Source organism: Phocoena sinus, chromosome 17, assembly GCF_008692025.1.
Source record: "Phocoena sinus isolate mPhoSin1 chromosome 17, mPhoSin1.pri, whole genome shotgun sequence".
Taxonomy (NCBI): Eukaryota; Metazoa; Chordata; class Mammalia; order Artiodactyla; family Phocoenidae; genus Phocoena; species Phocoena sinus.
Genome location: NC_045779.1, coordinates 43,827,710 through 43,854,549, shown reverse-complemented (window position 1 = coordinate 43,854,549; position 26,840 = coordinate 43,827,710). Strand labels below are relative to the sequence as shown.

The following is a 26,840-nucleotide window of genomic DNA, read 5'->3' as shown; positions in this document are numbered from 1 at the left end:
TATAAAATAGCTAATTTTTATTGAATGTGAATAATAACAATAAAGCTGATTAAAAGAAATCAGTAAAGACAGAAACAGGTCATTAACAAAATACGAAATTCAAGTGACAGATTTTTAAAAATTTAACGATACTAGTAAACAAACAATACACTACGTACTATCATTTTCTAACTGTTTAATTGACTTTAAAATGTAAAGAATGATTACGGTTTCAAGTGAAGAGTACCTGAAGTGAGCATTCTTACACACTGCTGGTGGGAGAGTACAAAGGTACAACTTCCTGAGAACACAGAAATGTGTTTCAACAGCCTTAAAAATATTTAGAGCCTTTGATCAAGTAATTTGAATTCTAATAATTTATCCCGAGGAAACAACCAGGATGGTACAAAAAAATTATGAACGAACATAACACTATTTATAGATGCTGACTGAATTATGTTCCTTTCATAGGATGGGATATTATTCAGTCATTTAAAATACATGTGCAGGGCTTCCCTGGTGGTGCAGTGGTTAAGGATCTGCCTGCCAATGCAGGGGACACGGGCTCAATTCCTGGTCCGGGAAGATCCCACATGCCGCAAAGCAACTAAGCCTATGCACCACAACTACCGAGCCTGCGCTCTAGAGCCCGCGAGCCACAACTACTGAGCCCATGTGCCACAAATACTGAAGCCCGCACGCCTAGAGTCTCCGCACCGCAACAAGAGAAGCCACTGTAATGAGACGCTCGCACACCGCAACGAAGAGTAGCCCCAGCTCACTGCAACTAGAGAAAGCCTGCGCACAGCAACAAAGATCCAACTCAGCCAAAAACAAATAAATAAATAAATTTATGTTAAAAAAATAAAAAAAATAAAATACATGAGCATGCCCTCCCCACCCCCCACCAACAAATCCAGACATACACACACGCACGCACACACACACACACACACACACACACATTCACAATATTCTCCTCGGTGTAAGAAGTAGCCAGTACCACCTAAGTAATTACTACTAAAAGCCCTTTACTGACAAAAAAAGGAAGCCTAGGATTTCAGATAAGTAAAGTAGATATATATCCACAACAATGTCACAAAAAGTGATGTTACTCTATACCTTTATATCACCATCAATTTTTTCCCATTCTTCTGCTGTGAAACTGGCTGCTGTTGCTGCAGGTTTCTCTCTCCTCAAAGCTCTACTTCCAGGAGCCAAGCCTGAAAGGCGCTTTTCACAAAATTCAGTAAGTTCAGGATAATATCCTTCCTCACCAGACCTTTTAAAAAATTCAGAATTTTAGAGTTACCACTTCATTTAGAGATCATATAGACCAGTGGTTTGCAAGCTGGGTTCCATGGAGCCCAGGGGTTCCACAGAGATCTCACAGTCTGCCCCAAATGAGGATGAAGGCTGAGCTGCTGCCTTCCCCTCACCGTCCTCAATTAGAGCAACCTCCACTTTCACATGCTAATCTATGGAGTACTGCGATGAAGGGGGAAAAAGGAGCTCCAAAGAAGACATCAATTTCCATCACACACTTTAAAAGTTGAATAGGTAACATTTTCTCTCCTCTTTAGCACACATATGTTCATTTTGCATATAAGGTAATTTTAAACTTATAAATGGAAATTCATTATTAGAGACAGGCAAAGAGTGAGACTTTGGACTTACTTTCCAATGAGGAGTTACTGTTCTAGCTCATTTTCTTTTTCCCCCCAAAGGGATAGGAAGAAAATGGCAGAAGAACAGTTTAGAACAACACACCTCTAAATTCAACCACTCAAGGAACAGAATTCCTTCCTTAGTTATACAGAGACATGCGTTCTCTTTTGCTTTTTTTTTTTAAGGAAAATCAATCTTTTCCCCATTCTTGTGAATCTGTTTACTTCTAAATTTTTAGAAAAATAAAAATAAATCCCATTTTCAAAGTAAATTAAAAAAATAATCCCAAGTCAATACAATTTAATTAGGCTATTCATAAAATGTCTTTCAAACTCTTTCACCCCATAAACTTCGCATTTTCTTTTAGTCTTTAATCAAATAAAAATGAAAACGTTCTTATATGTTGAGAAAAGCGAGAGGGAAAACAATGATATGATGAGGCTATTACATCAACACTGGCTGGGGACAAGCAGGGATGCTTAGGAAGGACAGGAGGCTAAAGGTGATAAGAAAGAAAAAGGAAAAAAAAGAGAAAGAAAAAGGAAAGGACACAGCAGTAAGGAAGGGCATCAGAGGAAAGAAAAGAGAGAACCACTGCCGAGCAAAAGGAATACTATTGATGTCCCGGAAATGGGCAGTTTGTGCTCACAAGTGCTTCTGCAGTAATGAGGCGATCCTCCAAATGACAAACCCTCAAAAAACCCCAAACAGGTGGCACAGGTCGGTAGGCCACAGGGCAGTGTTTCTTGTAGAGTTCCCTTGACCAACCGCATGTTGATCAGCCAGTGTGCTCATTAAAAACACATTCCTGGGCTCCACTCATGATTTCCTGAAGCAGAATCTCTAGGAGTGGGGCCCTCAAATTTGCATTTTCTAACCACCATGTTTGGCAAATATTAAAGTTTGACAATCACAGCCACAGGGCTCTTACCCAGAAAAGGCCTTGATTCCCTGACTTCTGGGGTCCCCCCCACCCCATCCCCCATGCGACGGCTCCCAGTGAGTCACCCACCTTTGCTGGCAGATAGTGTGAAGTGGGAGAGTGCCAAAGCACTTTATCAGCATAAGCAGGTGCCTCCTAACGGCTGCTTTACCGGTTCCTAGAAAGTGCCAGAAAGCAAGAAAAATGCCCTCTTGGATACTAATTAGCCTAAGTCTTGTGCTGGAAGTAGATCTAGCCAGAACCCGCCAAACTAACCACAGGATTGAAACCACTATTTTGGAACCTAACATGGACAAAAACAACAATTTCAATATTGGAAAATCTGCTCCAAAATTTCTAACGTAGCTTTGAATTTTAGAAGTCAACAATATAATTAAAATTGGCAAACTGAAACGTGATATGATTTTTAAATGCTTACCTGAGCACACAAAGAATTTTTTCCAAGTGTTTAACATCTGAACATTTTTCAATATACTTGAAATCCAAATGTTCAACAGGTATTTTAAATGTTTTTGTTGTTCCAAAGCCCCACAATGATGGATAATCTTTGGCAGTCATGGCTGAAATATAGTGTAGGAAAATAGTTATGAATCTAATATATACATTAATACTCAATTTGGATAGTAGTAACCATCTAGGTGCTTCTGTAATATTTATTTTTCATTTCCATAGAAAAGGAGATGGAGTATTTCTTCTGAGGAGGAAGCTACTCATTGTAAATTCTCTCTCCCTGATAAGAACAGTTAACATTCATCGGGCTAAATTACTATATACCGACTTCCCTGGTGGCGTGGTGGTTAAGAATCTGCCTGCCAATAGAATCTTGAAGCCCCTGAGATTTTATGATTTGAATAAAATATGGTGAAAAACATTTGAAATGATAAAGACACCTCTTACCTAATCAAGCGAATTTTATTCTGAACACTGTTTCAACGTTTCTGAGAATCCTTTTTGAAAACTACCACTTGGTGGGGGGGTGGGTAGGAGAGATTCTCAAGACCACTAAACGTTAACTCTCAAACTCCAAAAAATAAGTCATACAATACTTTGTTTGCTCTATTTAGAACTCTTCCACATCTGTTTGCAATTTCTTTGCCTCTGATTAGAAAACTTTGGTCCTAATTGGCGTTAATTTCTTCTCCACCGTCCTAATCCACATCCATTTCCCATACTTCCTAATCAGTATATCAGTAATACCTCCAGCACAAACTGCAATGGGCTAGTAACACGAAAAATGGTTTTCTTCCACCTAGGCACGTTCTTTCCAGCATCCACAGGGCTGGGCGCCACCTGCAGCCAGAGACCGGAAGGAAACGGCATCCTCCAGCAGTAGCAACGGTTTCTATGTACAGCGCGGGTCAGGGACTGCCTGAGATCCGGGAGCTCTACAGCCAACCCGCAACGGTCAAGGGGCACTTTAGGACTCTACGAAACTTCTCCCCATTCCTCTGCTTTGTTCACAAGGACCGGTGGCCGCCGCCAGAGCCCGGGAACCTCCCCGCCGCACCACCACCTCAGCGTTGCCGCTCTGCCCCAACATCCGCCACCGTCAGCCCCGAGAAACAGAAGGCCCCCAGGCTGTTGCCCCGGCCGACAAGGACATCCCTCCAACTGCAGTCCGATAGCGCATTTGCTCCTCCGGGTCCGTCTTCCACCCCGGCTCCCAGAGGAAGGGATTGCGATATAGAGACGTAGTTTACTCCTGGCCTGCAGATACTCACCTAGTTCAGACCCCAAGCCTTGCGGAAGCCCCAGCCACACACCACCAGTCGCGCGGCTCGTAACCAAGGAGGGGCGTGTCGCCCCGCCCCACTCCGGCACCCGAGGGCTTGCGGCGGACCGCCGGGGGCGGGGATTAGGGCCTCTGAGTGATGACAGGCTAGTCTCCGGTTTGCCATCCGGCTGATTGGCCTTGCAGACCCAGCTTCACCCGAACAGAAGAACGTTAGCCGAGAAATAAGAGTTGCAATTCCACGTGCCCTGTAATTTTCTTTTCACGCACACTTTGGTTTTTTTCTGGTTACAATTATGTACATATACAATTATGCTGAATAAACAAGCAGGATAAAAACTAACTCAAAGGAAATGGACTATGCAGGCAAATGAAAATTACCACTATCATCTTCATAAAGACATTGCGTCCAATAATTAATAGATGGATTAGAAAGTAAAGTTGAAGAAATCTTTCACAGAGCAGATAAAGAAGAAAAAGGAAATCGAAAAAGATGAAAAAGTTAGGTCTAATATTAGATTTAAAAGATCTAGAGAGAATACTGAGGGTAGGAAGTTATCAATTCAAGAAAATTTTCCAGAATTAAAGAGCTTGAGTTTCCAGACTGAAAGCACCCACCAAGTGACCAAAACAGGGAAGGAAAACAGACCCATACCAAGGCACAAACTGCAAAATTTCAGGACACTGGCAAAGCAAATTCTAAGTTTCTAGAGCGAAAACAGGTCACATACAAAGCATTAGGAAGAATAGTTTTGGACTTCCCCACAATAATACAGAAAACTAGATGGCATTCTGACACTGGGGAAGAACACAAGACAGGTCATTTCAGGCAGAGAGAAAGGCAGGAGCACAGGCAAAAAGGTCTGTTATCTGCTTAAGGAACTGCAAACATCTCCTTAAAACCAAGATTGAGAGGTGGGTTGAAGTGGTGACAGAGGCAGGAAAGGAGTCTATACTATTACCAAATATACTATTCCCAATAGTTTTCGTTTTATCAAAATGGGAAGCTACTAAGAATTTTCAGCAAGACAGTGCTGTGCAATTTCTATCTTACAATGAGCAAGCTGGGACTTCCCTAGTGGTCCAGCGGTTAGGACTCTACAATGAGCAAGCTAAAGAGTATGGAAAACAGCAAGACCAGTAACTGAGACTAATCCTAAGACTGATACAAGCACCTGTGCAGAAAATGCTAATACTTTCTGTAATGGTGTTAACAGTTATTAGATTAAGAGTTTTTATGGAGTATTTAATTTTATCTTGCAGCAAACCTTTGACATAGGTGCTATTATTTCATGCCCATTTTACAAATAAGGAAAGTGAATCTTGGTAGTCACTGACATAGAACAAGGGACACTCTGGGAATACGGACCCAAAGCCTTTTGCCGAAGTCCATACTGTTTACTGTGCTCCTAAGTACTAACCAATTCACAAGTAAGTCCTATTCAACTTCAAAACATATCTCACAACCAGCTACTTCTCACTCCCTCTACGCCTACCCTGGCCCAGCCACCATTACTCTTAGCCTGAACTTTTACAGGTGGCCCCTAACTGGCTTCCCACCATCCCGTCCCTATATTGTCCATTCCCACAGAACAGACCCAGTAATCTTTTAAGTCTGGGCAGAGGGTGGAGGGTGGATGGATGTGCATGTATTTGTACACGTAAGGAGGCAACTTGTTTTTACATGTTCTCAGTTTACACTTTCTCACTTTATGTGATATTTTAATCTTCTTAAAATTGGTCATTTATGATTTCATCTACTAGTTTTGAATGTCATTAACTTCAATCTCTGAAGATAGCTTCAGAGTCCAAAAGCACTGAACTATCATTAATTCCTTGACTTTGACAAGCTGAAGTCAAAAGAAATAAACTGGCCAGTAATTGAGTAGCAGCGCTGGATTTGAACCAATTTCCGTGTATTGATATTTTTGATGGACCTGCATGTTTACAGCCACTGGTAAGCAGTTTAGTAGGGGACAAGTTATGTATTAGCTTCAAGCTCAGATTTACTGATTTTTATATTTATAGAGTACTATTCAAAAGGATCTTTTAAAAGCAATTTTATATCTATTTTACCTTTTCTTAAAACTGTCCAGGTAGGCAAGAGGTAAAATTACATCCATTTTATAGATGATGGGGACACGAAGAGGTAACTGAAACGATGGTCTTGAGTTCCAGTGGTTAATACTTTTCCCATTAAACCACTGTCTAGTTAACCAAATAACAGTATTCAATTAAACTATTGATACACAAAGGACCTATGATGAAATTAGAATAGTTAAGAGCAACATTACCCAATGAGTTGTGGTTTAGGAGGCTGTCATAAAGAGATATTTATTGGGACTCTTGTACAAAAAGGACCAGCTCAAGAAAGAACATGGCAGGGCTTCCCTGGTGGCGCAGTGGTTGAGAGTCTGCCTGCCAATGCAGGGGACACGGGTTCGTGCCCTGGTCTGGGAAGATCCCACGTGACGCGGAGCGGCTGCACCCACGAGCCATGGCCAGTGAGCCTGCGCGTCCAGAGCCTGTGCTCCGCAATGGGAGAGGCCACAACAGTGAGAGGCCCGCATAGCACAAAAAAAAAAAAAAAGGAACATGGCAGAATTACAAAATTATGAAAGCCACAGTCCAGGAAAACCTGGACCAAGGAAGCACTCTTTAAAAATCTTAAGTATGGTAGTACTTTGTATAGCACATAATAAATTTACAGAACTTAATATTTGAGGATGGTAGTAGAAACAATGCTTTGTTTTCTTTTTTAAACGGCACAGTTGCACAGTTAATACTTTCAATGTGCGAGACACACAAAACTATTAACAAAGTTGAAATATATCTAATCGAATCCTGGAACAGATGGAGTATCTGAGCATCCACATCCCTATCAAGGCAAAAGCTTTAAACATTCATCCAATTTAGTGTAAACCAACTCCTATTTTTTCTATATCCTGAAAGCAGAGTTTTTTACCTTAATGATTACACCTGGGAAACTGCACCTGCCTTAATAGTCTGCTTCATCTACTTTACTTGGGGTTGATTTTGCCTTAGAGAAAGCAATCATTAAAGTTTCTTTTCCCTTGCCAAAGATTTAAAAAACTGTCAAGCATTATATACAAATAAAGAAAGACCTATGCCAAGTTAACAAATAAATTATAACTCAAAATGAGGTATGCACACTGATAGTAAGTGCGTTGGTATACTCTATACAAAATGACGCTGGAGAGTTTACAAACAATTGGTGATGTAAAACAGTGGTTTCCTAGGAACTTACTTATCAGACCTTTAAAGGGCCCTAGCAAACTTCATTTTTAACAAGGGCCCCAGATGATTCTAGGTTTTGATTAAAGTGTAGTTTGGGGAATCACTTTTAACCTTCATTGTGTGTCAGATTACATATACGATAAAATTAAATTACAAACCATGTAACTGAACAAAACTATCTTTATATAAGCTATTAATAGATACCTAAGTACAATATGGTTTTTAAAATGAAATCATGTGTATATAGTTGTATTCATAAAGTACACTAATCAAAAGCTATATGACAACATTAATAGCAAATCCAAATCCAAATGAAGACATTCCTCTGTATTTCATCTTTCATCGAGCATCAAAAACCACCACTATACAAAAACTGAGTTAAGGACAAAATAAGTACTTCAAAATTATATTAAAAATTTAATACTTCCAAGTCACTTTCTCTTTGCAATAAGCTAGTTATTTAATCTAAAATGCACAAAAGAATGAAGTTCACTATTTACTATAATTAGAAATGAACTAAAAAAATAAACTATTTTAATTATTAGCCCCCCCATGATACAAGAGACCAATGCACCAAGAAACACTAAAGCAGTGTTAAAAGTGATAATTTAGTGATCTAAAAAACACTGGTAGTTATTACATAACAATTTACTCTCAGTCTTTCAGCTAATTTGTAAGCCTCACTTATTCCATTAGGTAGCATACAAACTCAATATCTGTATTTCTCCTTGTATCATTTAGTTTGCCCATAAACTGAAGCTCAAGAATGAGTACTTATATACAGAATCCCTGAAAAAATACACTTATGAAAGCCAAAATCAACTAGTATTTAGATTATTTAGTATATGTCTATACACTGGAGTACTGGTCCATGAAAATGCTAATCATGCCTTTTGTTTTTTTGGTAAGTAATCCAAGTTGTTACCATTTTTACCAGAAATTAGTCTTTGACTATCAAACCATGCATTATTTTTCACTTCCTCTTATCTCATAGTCATAAAGCTTAGTTAGAAGGATACATCTTTTAGTCCTTTTCTTGTACATTATTCTGTATCCACATTCTCTGCAACGGATTGGATCCCTTGATTTTATTTCATTTTCTGTGTGACATTCTAGAAACAAAACACGTTTATTCAATGCCTAAAAGAGAAATATTACAGACGAGCAAATTATCTTAACCATACTTTTCACCCAAAGCACTAAAATATAGTATACTCAGTCTCAAGGGTATGTTGCCATTACCAACATATTAAGGGAGAAAGAAAAAGAGTGGCAGACAAAAGACAGTGGCATTTTTCCTAGGAAAGAAAATGAAATCTTAATAAGAGGATTTTTTTTTAAGATTGTTAAAGTTGTTCTGCTTTCTAACTTTAAAGATGACTCATTTAAGCCAAAGATAAATGCAATAATTTTTTTAAAACTGAGGTGAAATACTCTTACTTTTGTGTTACTCTTACCTCCACAGATATATATCATTGGCTGCTGCTTTGGGGGTTGAACGTCCTTCTGGGTGTCCATTGTTGTCCCTGAAATCACAGACTCAAATATTTAATATCTCAAATGGCGTCCTCACAAATCTAACCAGGCCTCATGTTTCTCGGAGAAAGCTAAAAAGGTCCCAATTCCTAATCTGTGCTTTTTTCAAATCCTATAGGTGGGTCTAAAGAACGAAACAAAAAAACAACGTATTGTGCATTTACCCCCAAACTGGACACAATAATAAACACTTTACATATGTCATTTCAATTATGCATGCTACTTCATTATAATCTTTACAACAATTCTAGGAGGTATTACTCTTATTTTACAGATGAAGGAACTGGGGTTTAAAGAAGTTAATTTGGGCAGGATTATTCATCTGTTACGAGTCAGAGATTTAGATCTGACTGCAAAGCTCGCGTCTTCATTTAACACAAGTTCCAAACTTTAGCAAGAGATTACCAAAAAACTGTATCCCTCAACAGGAGAACATGCGAACCGAAGATAAGGGAAGAACAAAGAAATAACTCCCAACGGCTAAAACGCCAAAAGCTAAAGAGGCAAACAACCCAACAGCTTAAGAGGCAAAGGCCTAACAGCATCGACTCTATCCCCAGTCTCTCCCAACTCTAACCCCACACCAGACCTGTTTAGCCCCTAGCGTCTTTCCAGTTTTGGCCCAAATACCCACCCCCCAATCCGCCAATTACCTACACACGTAACACGGAGAAACTTCCCTGCTGCTCCGAACAGATTCCGCCTCGCCGCTGTATGGCAGCCAACTTCCGGCGCTGGCTTATGACGCAAGCGGAGTCTCCGCCCCTTCCGCCCCAGGTGTGGCAGAGAAAGCCGGATTGATTACAGGTGTTGAAACTGGTTTGGTTTTTTTGTTTTTTGTTTTTTGCGGTACGCGGGCCTCTTACTTCTGTGGCCTCTCCCGTTGCGGAGCACAGGCTCCGGACGCGCAGGCTCAGCGGCCATGGCTCACGGGCACAGCCGCTCCGCAGCATGTGGGATCTTCCCGGACTGGGGCACAAACCCGCGTCCCCTGCATCGGCAGGCGGACTCTCAACCACTGCGCCACCAGGGAAGCCCAGCGGCTGCTTTTTCTGTATTTCAGACTCCGGACAAAAATGCTTGTTTCAGTCTCACCTGTTTTCACTTTTCAGGGAAGTAAAGCGTTTTAGAAGCTCCTCAAGTCGAAGGAGGTTTGTTTCTCTGACATATGAAGTCGGTAGAAAATAACACTTTTCCAGAAGGGCAGAGGGTTAGAAGAGAAACCCAAGTGAAGTGCTCGTGGAATCCTAGGCTGACCGTTACAACGAGGAACGTAGAAGAATCGGCTCCACCGCTGATTTCCACGTAGAAAAGCACTTTTCAGATTATGCATTTACAGTCGTTTGATACCTGTGCCGGGGCAGTGGAGCAGCCGCCCCAATCCTTCCTTAGAATCATTTCGTTTTTGCTTTTTGCCCCTTTCTCTCCCGTCATCCCTGTAACCCCCTCCTTTTACTCGTTTTAAAGCACAGGTGGGCTTGCGGGCAGCTACGTCAATTACTCCCACTTAAAGCTAAGGGATTTAGGTAGTGGTAGCTGTCCATTGACTCTCCTTTCATCCCATGTATTAATTCCTCCCCAGAAGAACAAAACGACTTGTCCAGTGAAGGCGTGTTCTTTCAAAGATCAAAATTTTAGTGAGACTAGTAACAGTTGGGTTCACAACATTTGCATTCGTTTGCTTCTTTCACAGCAGGTATTTTACTTATATCACGAGAGAGAAGAAAATGAAGTTATTAAAATTTAGAAACTAACCAGTTGTTAATAACTATTTTAGTTAATCTGAGAAGCAGGTTTCTTTCTCCCCAACATGCACTACTTTGGTTTTTATTAAGCAGGCTATACCGCTTTTCGGTCTTCCATCCAGCAACTTGGGAACCTTGAGCCTCACCTTTCACTTCCAGAAGGAATTCCAACTGGTTGCACCTCCACAGACCAGCCTGAGAGATTTAACTCGATTTTCTCAGTCTTCCTAGTTGCCGATTTTTAAATTTCCAGGAAACACAGTGGACTGTCCTGCTTCTTTCTCCACAGATAGGCTAAGATAGAACATAAATATTTTGATCATCAGCTCTCTTACGAAATACCCCTCCTCTTAGCCAAAGGGAAGAGGTAATCCAATAGAACAGTCAAAATTAGCTTCACTCAAGAAATATTAGGTAAAACCATTGTCATGATAAGAGAAAGATTATGGAGTGATCCAGAAAGTGTAACTTTTAATCATTGCAAACTGACCTGGGTTCTGACTATGCAGCTTGAGGTTATCAAGATGATGCTGGCACGTAACACAGTTTGTGGAGATCAGAACGGATCAACACATGTAGAATACAAATGGAACCCTACAGAGGGTTAGGGTAAAGACAAGTTATAGCAAGGAGATCCAGAATTTCAACAAGAGTTCATGTCGAGGCTAGTTCCCAGTGCAACATTCTCTTTCCTATCAGCAGGAAACAGTAATTTTAGGATCATTTTGGAGCATGGTCTGTGGAAGCTGTTATCAATGGTGACAGCTAACTTTTCTTGAGCATTTGCTACGTGCTGGACATCATCGCATTGCTCTCTCTTAATGAGGGCATTTGTTTTGCCAACTTGGATACTAGTGTTTTTAAATGCTTACATTGCAATAATATGGTTATGGAGATGCAAGTTGCTATTTTCCCCCTGAGTATCTGTTTTCCTTTTTCTTGATCATACTCATTTAAGTATACCTGCATAGCTTGACTATCATGGTGATGGAAAACCCTTTCAGTATGTTTTCCTGGATGGTCTCCAAAAGAAGCGTTAGCTCTGTGGAAAACATATGGGTTTTAGAATTCTGAGGTCAGTAATGAGATTACACCCAATCCAGAAAGGGAAGGGAAAAGGCCAAAGACTGTGATGTGTAAAGAATAGGAAAATATAGCTCAGTGGCTTAAATTTGCAGTATATGAGTAAAGCTAGGGCAAGCTACATGTAACTAGGTGTCTTTTTGCCATTTTTGGGGTGGGGAGGGGTGTAAAAGTATTCTTCGAGTGAATAGAAGGGAGTTATGATACATTCTTTTACTCTTCAGTTGTAACAAAATATCTAAAGAAAAATTACTAGAGAAAGAGAAAAGGGCAATGTTTAATCGTGTTTTGGGGTCGTGTGGCTTTTATTTAACCATAGGCAAAATCCCCTGCCCTGTTTACAGTGGAGTGGGGAGCAGACCTTACACAAAGTAAGTAAATAATACAGTATTTTATAAGGTGATAAATTATATGGAGAAAATTCAGGAGAGAAGGATTGCAAGTGCTGGGCAGGGAGTGGCAAAATAAAGGCTTGATTGTAATAGAGACTGGTTTGAGGACCTAGAAAGGACACTACTCATTCTATCCGAACGTGTGAGGGAGGCTTCAGGGAGGTGCCATCTTGAAGAATGTGTAATTCACCAATTCCTTACCTTAAGTCCTACAGGTACCACAAACGTAACAACCTCGCACTAAATTCATTTTATTTCCTCCCAAACCTGTACTCTTCGCTCCTCACTCCCTGCTGCATGCAGTTCATTCAGCCAACTGAATCAGGTGTAGGTCCTTCTCCACCCCCATTATCTTCCAGAGTAATGCAGTAGCTTCCTAAGCCACTCTCACCTCTCTTCCTTCTGTCTTCCATTCTGCCACCAGAGTGGTCCTTCTAAAACGTCCTACATTGCCTGGGACTTCCCTGGGGGTGGTGGTTAAGAATCAGCTGCCAGTGGGGGCGATCCGCCTCCCAGTGGGGGCGAACCCAGACAGGGGTTCGAGCCCTGGTCCGGGAAGATCCCACATGTTGCAGAGCAGCTAAGCCTGTGCGCCAAAACTACTGAGTCTGCGCTCTAGAGCCCATGAGCCACAACTACTGAGCCCGCGTGTCTAGAGCCTGTGCTCTGCAACAAGAGAAGCCACCGCAATGAGAAGCCTGCGCACTGCAACGAAAAATAGCCCCCGCTCACCGCAACTAGAGAAAGCTCGCGCGTAGGATAAACTTCAGACTCTTAATGTGCATCCAAACCTCTCCACGGCTTGGCTTCTTCCCCTTGTCAAGAATTTTCTTTGCCCTTTCCTCAAACCAGTCTTAGTTTCCAGCTGTAACAAATTATTTGTAGTTTCTCTAATGTGCCCAACTGTTTCAATTTTCCTGCTGGTACATTTTGTTTCAAGTTTAGAATCACCTGTTATCTGTCTTTAAAGATGCTACCCTTCCTTCAAAATCCACCTCATATCACAGTCTATATAAAGGTAGCTCTGCCCACTCTTCCGCCGTAGATTTAGTTGATCCCTTTTCTTTTGTGTTACTACCATTCCTCTACTATAGCACTTACACCAGTGAGCCAGCCCTTCAGGGCAGTAACTGCGCCATTCCATCTTTGTATTCCCAGTACCTAGCCCAATAATTGGCACATAGTCAGAGCTTAATCATTGTTAGTGAGTTTGATTTTGGATATGTGGCATTTAGGATAACTGTGGGGCATCCACATGGAGAAATGTTCTGTCGGAGGAGAGTGGTAGCAGTGGCTGTTACTGGCTTTAAAGTAATCCTTTTAACTCTGAATGAGAATCATGTAAGCACAGAATGGTAAAGTAAGAAAAATGTTGGGTAGGACGCCCATTTAGGGAGTAAGTAGAGGAAAAGAAGCCAGAAAAAAAGAATTAGGAAGAAGTTGCCAAGAGCAGAAGGATGGAGCCTGGCACATAAAACATCCCTTTTTAGATGCCTAAAAAAACAAGCATAATGATGTCTAGAGATGCTGTAACCAAGTTAGTCAAACCTTTCAGACTTTATCCTGTGTATAGCTGAACTTCTAACCTAAAATGAGTCATTCTGTTTGTAACCTGCTTTTCACGCTTGATTTCATCTCCGGAAACATTTTCAAGTGAATGTTTTCCTACATTATTTTTAATAGCATCCCACTGTAGGACCTGTTAACCTTTCTATACAGTGTTCCCCAAAGTTAAAATGGGGAGGAGAGAAGAACCTATCAAATTAGGAAGCCCTCATGGAGCCTCGGAGGGGTGTGCGCACGGAGGGATGGGAAAGCAAGTACAGACTTCCTCGGGCGGAGGCTGGGCCGGGGGCCTGCGGGTCGCGGGGCCGCCGGCTGGGGCGCCGCTGAGCGAGAGGAAGGGGCGGCGCGGGGCGGCGCGCAGCGGTTACTCAGGGCGGGCCGTTCAAACCGAAGGAGGGAAACGCGGCGGCCCCACACGAAGCTGGCGTGGGGGTTGCCATAGCCTGGCGTCGCTGAAGGCGAGGCCGCGGCACCTCCCCTGCGCTCCAGAGGCAGCCGCCTCGGTCCTCGCCCGCCCGTCGACCCCGTGGGTGCGGCCGCCCCGGGTCTCCAGGTGGGCGGGAGCGGGGGACGCCAGGTGTGTGCGGGCTGGCCGGCCTCCGGGCTTCCCCGGCCCCGCGCCCGCTCTAGCTCTGCTTCCCGGGTGCCGGGACTAGAGAGGCGCCCCGACGCCGTTCACTTTCCCCTCGCTCTGCTCCAGGAGACGGCCCACCCACCCTCAGCCCGTGGGTGGCTTCCTGGGCCCTGGGGCCAGGCCGGGCCTCCCTCCGACAGCCTGGCCTGGGGAGGGTCCGCGGAGGGACGAGAGGCCCGATTGACGCCTTGCGGAGACCGTTAACCACCCACCCGCCGACTGCTCCTGGGGGAGGAGATGACCGCGCTGCAGCTTACACTGCATCTCAGAAACCCCAATTTGGGAAGTTTCTTCCATTCCAAGGCTAGCTGGAGAAAACAAAGATATTAAAATTACTGTTGTCCGGAAAGCTGGAGGAAATTCAAAATGATTTAGGCCTTTTCAAGTGTTAGAACTAATCCCTGTAGCATGTACTTCACGTATACAAATTTTAGCCGGTATCGTGCTACTGCACGTTTTAATGAATTGTTCAAATTAAAATTTTCTCTTTAAGTGGTATTACTTTGGCACGAATTTTAAAGGTAAAGTGAGAAATTTCCTTTTTTGGAAGCCTACATGACGTTGACGTCTAAGAACTCAAGCTTTACTGATGGTAAGATTTTACACTTTAACAAATGAAGGAAATTTGGTTCTAATTTGTTATCATATTGTAAGTACTTCATTGAGTTAATCAGTTTTTTTTTTTTTTTTTAAAGAGCGCTATAGAGATAAGTGTTCTCAATCCTTATCAGGAGTCTGGTTTTAAAAAACGAATATTGAAGAGGCTTGTTTGATTCATCAGTGAACTGTTGAATCAGTAAAATTGAACAAGTCAACAGGCGTTCCACGATTTTGCATAAATAATTTTAAATTTAAAGTTTGAATAACCACATTTTGTTTGAGACCAATGTCTTGGGTTGAAAATGATGAAAGGTGAAAAAAATGATGACGTCAGAGAAAGCACGGTGGAAGCAACTTCAAATGTGTAGATGAACAGAAAAAATTAGGAAGTTTTCTGTACGTTTAAAGCAACCGGTTTATGGTTTCTGGCAGGGAGAGGATGATCTCTGCACCCCTACTCTTGTTTCTAACAATTTGCCTCTCAGATTCCCAAATTCTAGCATGGTGAGACACCTAGTGGTGAAGTAGCAGAATAGTTACATTTGTTGTAACTTTAAAAAAAAAAGGCTGGGACCTAACTTTACCAAATGAGTGAAAACTGTTACTTAATAGAGTGATTCTCAGAAAGGGGGAAATATTCGTGGATGGAGGTGTAATTTGAAAACACATTCTATCTTATTAACTTAATATTTTGAAAACAAAAATTGTTTAAAAATATAATATGAATTATAGAAAGCAAAGTTTGATAATTTTGGCTGGTAAGCATGTACGGAAGAGAGCAGTGATTGTCACAATCTGAGGGAATCTAAATCAGAAGAGAACATGTGTGAGACTTACCAAAACGGAATATAGGTTTTAAAGACTGAAAAACACCTAGGTACTTTGCCCAGTAATAATGATCTCCTAATGATCATTACACCATAAAGAAACTATTTGGTTTTGTGGTTATTGTAGCAATTTTTTAAAGCTCATTCATTTACATATTTAACTGATGTAACTTAAGCATAAATAAATTACTTTCCCATTATACTCAACTAAAATACATCTTCCCAGGATCTTTTTAATAGAGAAGAATCGTGTACTTGGCCTGGAGAAAACTTTGAAAGAATGACAATTTTCTTAGTGTCCCTTGAATAGTCTGCAGAAATATATGCTATGATAACTTTCTTATCTTTTCTTCTTATACTTTGAGCTAAGATGTAATTCAAGTTTCCACAAAGAAGGAATGCAATGATAGCGTTGAAAAGGTGAAAGAGTAAAGTATTTCCTTAAAAACAAATGAGTAAAGTATTTCCTAGTGTCATTCCTTACAAATATAATTACTGAATCACATTTCTTCTTTAAGGAATGTACTTGAATTCTTTATTTTCAATTTCAAGAATATTATAAAGGGTGGGTTTCCCCCAAATAGAAAATATTTAGAAGATGAGGCATGAATGAGTATAACTTGCCAGGTTTGACATGGCCATGTTATCTGTGGGACAGGGGTTCATTTTGGCTAACTCAAGAATGTGTTAGTAATTTATTAGTGAGCCTAAGAGTCTTTGCAAAGGTGAAAGTCTGCCAATTTAGACCTTGTGAATGGTCAGGAGGACTGAGTTTCTGAGACAGGCCCGTGTTACAAGTATAAATGACATTATCCTAGAGTTGTTTAGCCATATTGCAGTTTAGTCTACTGGCAGCACGTACTTGACACATTTCCCAAATACATGTTTAAAAATCAGCATATAGTTTTTTTTTTAAACAGCTTTATTTACATCGCAAAATATCGAAAGGAAATATCCAACTGACAAAATCTTGGTCAGCACAAATAAGCCAGAATATTAAAACTACAGTAATGTACTTTAGCGCTGTAAAAGTCATAAAGTAATAAAATCATCTAAAAATGACGCCATGAGATTTTTTTTTTCTCAAGTGTAGTTCAAGAAAATATTTGTGCATGGTGCCTAGACTATGCTTAGTCAGGTAATCTGTGAATATTTATTTCCTGGAAATTTTGGTCTTCGCGATGTTAAAACATTGTTTTATGTAAGAGACACGTGAGTATAGTGTAGAGTAGATTTGTTTTTTAAAGTAACTTTTTTTATTGCCATACAATTTTCCATTATTATTTGTGCTCATAACAAGTAATGTATTTTGGTGTAAGCTGCCAGACTGTTCATTTCAAAGGAAGAATAAAATTTGTTTTCACTTTGTAGAAACAGAGATTTTGAAGATGTCAGAAAGGCATTCAGGTCAAGCTGGCACTGGAGCAGGAAATGAGGTGGACTCTCCTATTGTCAACATCAAGTCGTCCAGCTTTGGAGACTTTTGTTCCACATCTTCATTTCAAGATAGTGGCTACAGTGAGCTGTTAAAATCATGCAGCTTTGATAATACAGATAAAGAATCATTTGGAAAGAAAGAAAGAGGCTCAACTTTAATCCATGAACATCCTGAAACTTCAAGTCTGGCCTTAACACATAGTTTAGAGTCTCCCACTCAAAGAAAGAGATTTGTCTTCCCCAGGAAGGAAAAGGATAAAACCCCAGACCTTTGTGAAACTCCTAAAGTCAGTGGAAAAAAATTTTTACTGCGCAGAAGATTGGATGTATCTTTCTCTCTTCTAAAGGGGGATTTTGAATCACAAAATAGTTCTCTCGAAAGTAGTACAAGCCAAGTTCCCAATTTAGAAAAAAATATTCCAAGCAGTGCTTCAGGTTTCCCAAGGCAAAATAATTTTAGTTCTTTAGTTACTAGCACTTTGAAAACAGAAGAAGCGACTTCCAGCAGTCAAAAATTGAGACTTAATTTTTCTCAACAGAAGACATCCACAGTTGATGATTCCAAAGATAACTGTAGCCTATTTGAAGTTGAATGTATATCTCCAATTCAAGGCAATAGTTTTAAAGACTCTATCACACATGACTTTAGCGACAGCAGTCTATGTATTAATGATGAGAATACATATCCTGAACTTCTGGGCTCTTCGGTCAGTGGAACAACTTGTGGAACAGATGAGGACATATTTGTGACTCCAATAAGTAATCTTGTAGCAAATGTTAAATTTAATGTAAGTCAAAGGCTTTCTCCTTTAGGTGAAGTGAGACGAAATATTTCAACACCTGAAGACAGTGGCTTTAACTCACTTTGCTTGGATAAATCAGAAGATTCCCTCACTGACCAAGAGGGCTCTTTCCAAGAACTGCTTCAGAAACATAAGGGAACTCTCAAAGTCAGGGACACGGTAAGAAGATCAAGGCGTCTTGGAAGATTAAGAAGACTGTCCACCCTTAGGGAGCAAGGCTCACAATCTGAGACAGAAGAAGAAAAGCAGCCCAACCTCTCTGGCTCTGAATCAACACCAGTGGCCACTTCAGACATCTCAGAGAGTCAGCCAAGCAGTGACAATAAGAGTGGGGATTTGAGTTTAAGCTTTAAGAATTTATCAAAGACCCCAGCCTTGCAGTTAGTGCATGAGCTCTTTATGAAAAGCAAAAGGAAAAGATTCCAGCAAAGTGGTGCACGTGAATTGTTAGAAGAAAGGGACGGGGGGAAAATAGCTGTACTACAGCGTGTACTTGCAGGCCTGATTGGCAAGAAAATGGGTATAGAAAAACTGGACATCTTAACAGAATTAAAATACAGAAATTTAAAGCATGTTCTTGCTATGGTTTTAGATTCCTTGGCTGCAGAAAGCCTATGCAGGTAAGAATTTTTTTTTTTCTGAAATAAAACTGCCTTTTATTTTTTTTTAAGTTGGAAAGCTTTTCTGTTAGTTGAGTACTTTTTTTTGAAATTTTGTTTTAGCATCTCTATCTTGGATACTTTATATTTTATCAAAGGTGGTTTAGTGAAATTCTTCAGTGTCTCAGAAATTTCACAGAAATTTCAGTATATTGAATGTTGCCATAAGTAAAGAGAAACTAAGTCACATATATAGGAGTATTGAGGGTAGGAACTAGAGTTACGAGACTAAAGAGAGACTGTGTTTATACTGGCAATTTTGCGAAGTGCAGGACTATCAGAAGACAAGGCCCTTGGGAATGCCATGACCAGGAAGGAGGGAAGCCATGTGGAACAGGATTTTTGCAAGGTCATGGTTGGGGAAGGACATGCAAGAGAGTTAGTGAGCCTCTATTTCCATAGGTATGTGTGAAGAGTTGTTTTCATAGAATCCTTACTCTTTTATGGCCCCTGCTTCTATTAAAACCCTTCTTCACCTTTTCCCCATAAATTAAATGTAGGCTATTGTAGAGAATTGTAGAATCTCATAGCTGGAAGTCTTCTGAAATGTCTAGTCCTATCATGTATTTTGCAGATGAGAAAACTGAGCTCCAGAGAAGGGATCTGCCAATGGTCACTCGAGACAGAAACAGATCCAGGTCTACAGCTGAGCCCTCTGATTTCTAAGCCCATATTTTCCCAAAACTCTTATTAAGGTTTAAGTCCTTTCAGAATAGCCTTGATCAGGAATGTCTTTGGTGTAACCCAAGTAGGATGATAAGCAGGTTAATGGCCTACATACACGTGCCTTTAAAAAATTTCAAATGAGATAAATTATTTGTTTAAAAGAATAAGGAGATGGCTGCGACATAGGAATTTTATTTTTATATGCTGGAGTATTTGGATACAGACCAGTTAGAATTAAAACTTGGGTGACTCTTTTGGGTGCTCGCTTGTAGGAACAAATGATATTCAGTCATATTTCAATAATTGCCTTTGCTGCCATCCCTCTAGATTTATAGTATTTGTATTGCAGAGTGCATGTATAATCTTGGCAGTGCTTATTCTTGGTAATATGAGAAATTACAGTCAGTTGAAATAGCTGAGGCAAATACCCAAACGTGTATTTCATTTCTTCCCCATTAATGAGTGACTTTCTGCCTATATCTCTCCATCTATCTGATATAAGGCACATGTATCGGCTTAAGGAGAGGCAATGGCAATTGAAGTGGCCACGGTAACTGGAAGAATAGTAGTATTGATAACTCAACTATAACCTGGGGCCCTCCATAACCTTCTCCTGACCTCATTCACTTTGAGTGATTTGTTAAGTTAAAGTAATAAAAAAGACCATATTAACAGTTGCAGGATTAGCTTTTCTTTAATAATTAATATAGTCAAAGTTATTGATAAATAAGCAATCACTAGACATAAATTGTGTTTTTCTTTAGCTGCTTTAGTCTTACAAACTTTGGTTTATAAAATAGGAACTTTGTAGTGCTACCCATAATAATGTTTATTATAGCTGACCCTTGAACAGCCAGAGATTAGGGGCGCTGACCCTCTGCCATGCAGTCTAAAAATCTTTGTGTAATTTATAGTCAGCTCTCCATATCCGAGTTTCCTCCGTATCCGGGGTTCGGCATCCCTGGATTCAACCAACCAGTCTGTGTAGTATTTACTATTGAAAAAATCCACCTGTAAGTTCATCCCCAGAATTCAAACCCATGTTGTTCAGGGGTCAACTGTATTTGGCACTTAGTACTTCCAATAAAGGATTGATTGCTTTTGTGTTTATTTAATCAAAGTGACAGAAATTCGTTAAATACAATAATAGGAGAAATTTATAGAATCTCTTGCACTACAGTTGATAATCATTTGCTGCATGTCATGTTCCAAATTTTTAATCTTAGTGTCATGTTTAAGTTAAATCCTCTTAATTAGCCTCGCAGTGGACCCATTTGGGTTTTTATGAAACTTTGTTTTTTCCTTAACCATTTATGAGATAGTAATCTGTCAATATGATGCTGGCATATTTTAATAGGTATTCTTTCACAACTATGCAGATCAAGTCATATTTTTAATGTAAAATTTTAGCTTTAAATAAACTATCCAAAATCTTTAAAATGAATTTTTCTTATTGTCATGTGTGAAAAATATTAATTCTGTGGAATATATACAATATAAGGACTGATCTTTTTGTTACAGTATTTGGAAAGTGAGCAGAAATTGGCGTGAAATTATTATTCAAGATAAAAAAGCAGATCAGAGGAGGAAATTTCATATCACACAACTGAAAACAGATTCTGAGGTAATGTATATAATACTATTCTAAAATGGATTTGTATAAATATCTAATCCCATATGGCTGGACAACCTCATTTGGTTTTCCTGCTATCTTGCTATCTTTTAACCTTTCCATTTACCAACATTGACTCATAAACTCTTTTTTTGTTTGTTTTTGGCTGTGCCACGTGGCTTGTGGAATCTCAGGGATTGAGCCTGGGCCACGGCAGTGAAAGCCTGGAATCCTAACCACTAGGCCACCAGGGAACTCATGCACTCATAAACTCTTTATTTTTCCCAAACTCCATCTCTACCCAGTGCATCAGTGGAGTAGACTAACTGACATCAAGAATATCTTACTGGGTTTTGTTGTTAAGTGTGTATGCTGTTAGCAGTATTTGAATACCATTTGAATAGGATATGCTGGACCCTATTCATAGTTAGACATCCTTATAGCATTTTCCCATCCAGTCTTTTGAGTCGATACTACATGCAGTTGCTCAGATTACAATGTGAACATTTGTGACATGATTCCTTGCTTTCTTGGCACTCATACCCTGTGGGTGATAGTTATAAACAGGTGATTACAGTACAGGTGTGTTAGAGGAAGCCCAGAGTTCTCTTTATTGAACACTTAAAAGGAGTGGGGATCAAGAGGAGGAAAAAATGCGTCTCAGCTGAGAGCTGAATAATGAGTTAGGGAAGGTGTTTCAGCAGAGGGAATAGCATATATGGAGGCCTGGAGGTGAGTGAGCATGGCAGATTAGTACTTGTAAGACATCATAAACTTGTGCTCTCTTGAAGATTTGAGGTCCAGCTTTGAAGTTACAAGAAAAGTTTTACAGAAGCTGATTAATTCTTTCTGGGGATACTACTTTGTATAACAGGCATCTGATGACTCTGGCACCCATATTTACTGTATATTCAACTTTTAGACCTTTCTTAGGCATCAATACCAAAAGAAACTCCGAGAATTAACTCTCTTATTCTTGTTCTAGTAAAAAGTGTTTAATAACATAAGTAAATTTATAATTTGGTGAAATATAATAACTGAGATGAAGCATGGTATAAACTAATATGAACACCTAGGTACAGATTGGGGGGTTTCTCATTCCAAGGAAATATTAGGGACCGCTATTAACTAAAGTATTGACTTTCTATTTTATTTGAAGAAATGTTTTACCTTCTCACCTATAATAATCCTTCACGACTGACTCACGGCTCTTGGCTACTGCTGTAGCTGCTGGCTCTGGGAGCTTATAATACTGAAGATATAAATTTCCTTCTCAACATATCATTTTAGAGTGGCTCCCTACATGCTAAGGACAGACCAAAAACACATTTTTAAGCAAGTACCCATTAATATTAAACTTTTAGCTCCATGTACTCTTTACATCCTATGTGGAGGAAACATGTTGTATTGGTAAGCCTTTGCGTAGTTCTAGATAAAGCATTCTACCCTCATATCCTAGCCACCATTTTTCTTTTTAACTTGGTTTCTTAAAGGACTGTACTTTTTTCCTTACTTGAGTATTTTCCTTTATTCTGATTTGCTTTAAATTTTTTTTTCAGTAGACACAGTACATGGTTTAAAACATCAAATTGCACTTTAAGGCTTATAAAAAAGCACATATTCTCCTGCGCTTCCTACTCTTGATTCTTGCCCCATCGAGGCAATCACTTTTTAGCTGTTCCTTTTGATATTTACCTCCACGTTTCTGAATGGCATGCCTTTACTGCTATTTCTTCTTTTGTTTTTTTCTGTAGAGGGACTAGGTGAGTTCTCTAACCTCTCACCACTACCTATCTACCCACCTCTCCCTCTGAAGTCCTTTCTCCTATCTTATGAATGTAACTACACCATCGTTTGGGAGCGAATTAGAATTAGGTGCTGACATTATTAAGACTGCGTTGAGATTCTTAGGACTTTTTGACAGCTGTGACATGTAGTACAGTATGATTATACCTGTTATACCTTTTTTCCTATAACTTTTTTCCTCAGAGTTAATAACTGCCCAGTTTCTTTCTTTCTTTCTTTTCTTCTTCTTTTTTTTTTTTTTTTTGCTTATTGTTTCTCTATACGGATCCCTGACTCATCTCCTGTTATCCACCAGAACTGGAAATCTCCTCTTAACTCTGAATGTATCAGGTATTCTACCTGTTCCCTCTTTTCTTCAGAGACATCCTTCCAGATGCCTTTTGCCCTCCTCTTCTGAAATGGACTGGTTGCTTTCTACCTGAACTATCCTAATGTATATCATTAACCAAAACAGAAAAATTATACAACAAAGTTGTTTGGTGGTTTTCCTCATACTTGTATAGTGGCACTGAAAGCCCTTTATATGTAAAAATTAAAACGCACACACCAGCTACGTGTGATAGGACCTCTATTTAATCTGTTTGCTTTGCAGCAGTGAGAATGACCATTAAAATCAGAATATCCCACTTTTTCCATTGAATTTCTTAATTTACTGTAGTCTTCCCTGTTTTCTTATAATCATGGAAATGAACATCAGTAAGGTGACTCCCCTGTCACATTTAAATATTTTCTGGTAACGTGATGGAGACTATATTTTGAAAAATGTTGGTGCTCACGAATGCGTGCCTTTGTTGGCTGCTTGACCTTATACTGTTCGGAGATAGTAGCACACATTTTAAGCTCCAAGAGGGCAGGGACTAGACTGTTCTATTCATTCGACACCTAGTAGATGTTTTATGAATGTTTGTTAAATGAATGAATGTTTCTTCTGTGGAAGAAATTTGCTTCAACAACATACCTCTATTCATTTTTTGGTGCATGGAGCATCACTGTGCTTGCCAACTGCATCAAAATCCAATGGGTGTCTTCTTTTAGTATGCTCTTGTGTCATACGCTTCTAGCTTAGGCTGCAAATCATTTCTAAAGTGTAACATGAGGAGATGTATTGAGTCCTTGAATAAGTTCAACTGTATTAATTCTAATTTCTACAAAAACCAATATTCATCCATGACACTTATGCATATGTTGTTAAACTGTTAATGGCATAATTTTTCATGGCCAGTTAACTTCGTTCCTATACTTATCCTACTGTCATTTCTCATATTTTTAACTCTCCCCATTTAGGAGCCAACTCTGGCAAAAGGAGACTATCAAGGGAGAGGAAACACAATTATAGTTGGACACTTAAGGAAATTCACCGGTAGTACATTTTATTTTGATAATTGGTTACGAATGCCAATTTGTTAAAAAAAAAAAACTTACTCTTTTTTCTCATTCCCAACCTTAACAAAATAGAAGGCTATAAGGATTATTCATTGAAAATATTTCTTGGCTAAATATTTGAGTAATGTGGAAATCCAGTTCAAATAAGAGACATTTTTTTCTCCTTTTAAAATATCAAAGCTGTTTAAAACTCAAGTGTAAAAATTAATCAAGTATTGCAAGTATCTGGTATTTGTATAAACCAGCCAAACAAATTGGGTTTCATGGTCTAACCAGGCCCATTATTTTTCTGACATGCGGCTAAGGTAAGAAACCTTCAAAGAATTCCATGATGTCCCATAGTAAGCTTTGATTCACCTCCTCGTACACCTTGGCCTAAAAGGGGACTTGGTAAACTCTGATCTGTGGGCCAAATCCTGTCCATCACCTGTGTTTTTAAAGTAAGTTTTATTGGAACACAGCCCTGCTCTTTTCATTTACATATATCCGTGGCTGTGTTTGCTAAAACAACAATTAAGTAGCTTGCAGCTATCTGGTCCTTTTCAGGAAAAGTTTGCAAACCCATGCTCTAAACAGAAAAATAACCAAGCATGCAAACTTAAAGCTAGCATTTATTGTCTTAATTTTTTCTTTGACTTTTAAATGCTAGATGAGAGGGTTTTTTTTTTTTTTTTCCTTTTTTCTAAAAAGGAAAGGTTTAGGGAGAAAATTCCAGTAGTGTAAAACCACTTCCAAACATTTAAATACATGTGCATCAGAAAGCTGTCCTGGAACTTTTGATATTACAGTGTTGACCCCTCTTGTCTTTTACCACAGGGGGCTATATTAAATGTTGATGATGCTGCCACTCGGCTCCATCTTTTAAATCGATCAGCTTTAAGATCTGTGCAAGCACAGGCTAGGACACCAGGTTTTCAGAAAGAACAAGTTTCAACATTTTCTCCTTGGGGAGAAGTTTTGACACCTATAGCGAGTTCTTCTGTTACTCACTTAAGTAGTAAACAGGAAGAATATGTTAAGGTGAGTATCATAAGTTATTAGAAGTAAATATTTACAGAGTTTGAAATAAAGCAATTCTCTATGCGAAAATGGAAGATTTAGTTTGTGTGCTTTTACTACAGGTTGCCAAAACACTTTTTATTGATGAAGCATTAAAACCTTGCCCAAGGTGCCAATCCCCTGCTAAGTACCAGCCTTATAAGAAAAGGGGACTATGTAGCAGCACAGCCTGTGGTTTTGACTTTTGTGTGTTATGTTTGTGTGCTTATCATGGGTCTGAAGAATGTAGTAGAGGAGCAGCAAAGCCAAGAAATAGAAAAGATGCTCTTCCAGGAAGTGCCCAGAGTAAGCGGAATTTAAAACGCCTCTAAAGAGACTTCACATATAAAAGAAGCATTCCCTCGAAGCAACATTTTGTTTGGCTTAAAATTATGAATATTTTGAAAGCATGCAAGTCTTCCCATCAATGACAGATGATGATTTATTTCCTACTTTGTATATATTGTGATCCATGTCATTGTATGTTTTCTTTAAAGTAGTGAGCTTTGAAAAAATCTTATTTTACAATGTCATTTTTACTCATTTTAATAATTTAGTGTTTTTAAATAAAGAATTTTCAGTGTTTTATATATATGTATTTAACTGTTTCATGTAACATTTAAAAATTGTGCATTTCATCACTATGTGTTGAAATGTTCTTCGATTACTTTTCAAAAGTAGTTTTCCAAATAGTATTAAAAATTCTGAACTTGAGATAGATGGCCTTATAGATTTCAAAATCTTTGAATATTTGAAATGAAATATAAATAAAATGTTTTCAGAAGTTCTGTTGAATTTACTCTATAATCTCAATCTTTCTCTTAATTTAATTAATGTCACATTTGGGCAGACTTCTGGTTAAATAAAATTTACTTAATATTGATAACTAAGATGTAAAAAGTAAATTATTAGATATATATGGTTATTCACCATGAGAGTCTTAGGTAATAAACACCCATAAGTCACACGTAAGTTTCCTTTACCTTGTTACACATGAAATTGTCAGTAGTGCAATGTAGAAATCTGGAATCCTATCTCTGGTCCATGAGGAGGCACTTTGTATATTGCAGTCACATTGCCCTCTCAGTGTGTCACATTTGTCATCTTATGGTTACTCAGTCCATTAAGAAAGTAGTATTTTATTTCACTCTGGTAGTGAAAAAGAAGATTTTACCACATTTAGTTTTAGAAATCAATAATCTACATGTGTTCCTCTCTACTGAAGGAACTGTTAAACGATAGAAGTTCAATTTAAAAAAAAATTTTTGGCTTTAAATTGGGATGAGTATTGTAATAAAGTCAATATGAGTGAAATAGTGTAAGGACTTAATACCATATATTTAAATGAGTTTACAATAAAAATAAAACTTTCTGAAGACAAAAGATCAGAGTAGAAATTCAAAAGTTAATGAGTGAAGCTAATTCCAAGCTTCTTATTGGTAGGTTTTACATTTGTGATGAGTTCAAGAGGTA

At 39.2% G+C, this 26,840-nt stretch overlaps 3 protein-coding genes across 4 annotated transcripts in view; 1 reads left to right on the top strand and 2 right to left on the bottom strand.

Moving 5' to 3' along the window:
* SPAG1 (sperm associated antigen 1) overlaps window positions 1–6,527 on the bottom strand; it is a 97,363-nt gene extending 90,836 nt beyond the window's left edge. The window contains exons 1-4 of the mRNA XM_032609889.1: window positions 6,399–6,527; window positions 4,312–4,514; window positions 3,009–3,150; window positions 1,102–1,261 (exon numbers count right to left, since the gene is read on the bottom strand). Coding sequence (XP_032465780.1) covers window positions 1,102–1,261; window positions 3,009–3,150; window positions 4,312–4,514; window positions 6,399–6,445 — 552 coding nt within the window. The 5' untranslated portion in view covers window positions 6,446–6,527. The remainder of the gene's footprint in view (window positions 1–1,101; window positions 1,262–3,008; window positions 3,151–4,311; window positions 4,515–6,398) is intronic.
* A 103-nt stretch (window positions 6,528–6,630) lies between these two features.
* On the bottom strand, window positions 6,631–9,872 carry POLR2K (RNA polymerase II subunit K). Of its 2 annotated transcripts, none has more exons than XM_032609896.1 (4): window positions 9,770–9,846; window positions 9,038–9,106; window positions 8,600–8,692; window positions 6,631–7,942 (listed from the first exon to the last, which is right to left on the bottom strand). In XM_032609896.1, exons 2-4 carry the CDS (start codon window positions 9,096–9,098, stop codon window positions 7,920–7,922), a joined length of 177 nt encoding a protein of 58 aa, XP_032465787.1. In that variant the 5' UTR covers window positions 9,099–9,106; window positions 9,770–9,846; the 3' UTR covers window positions 6,631–7,919. The 2 variants fall into 2 exon arrangements, with proteins under 2 accessions (XP_032465787.1, XP_032465788.1); XM_032609897.1 differs by having other exon boundaries at window positions 7,743–7,942; window positions 9,774–9,872.
* Window positions 9,873–14,716: 4,844 nt separating this feature from the next.
* On the top strand, window positions 14,717–26,162 carry FBXO43 (F-box protein 43). The gene is made up of 5 exons (XM_032610434.1): window positions 14,717–15,128; window positions 17,335–18,823; window positions 21,050–21,152; window positions 25,146–25,349; window positions 25,451–26,162. The coding sequence occupies exons 1-5, from the start codon at window positions 15,092–15,094 to the stop codon at window positions 25,697–25,699; spliced, it is 2,082 nt and encodes a 693-aa protein (XP_032466325.1). The 5' UTR covers window positions 14,717–15,091; the 3' UTR covers window positions 25,700–26,162.
* The last annotated feature ends 678 nt before the right edge of the window (window positions 26,163–26,840 follow it).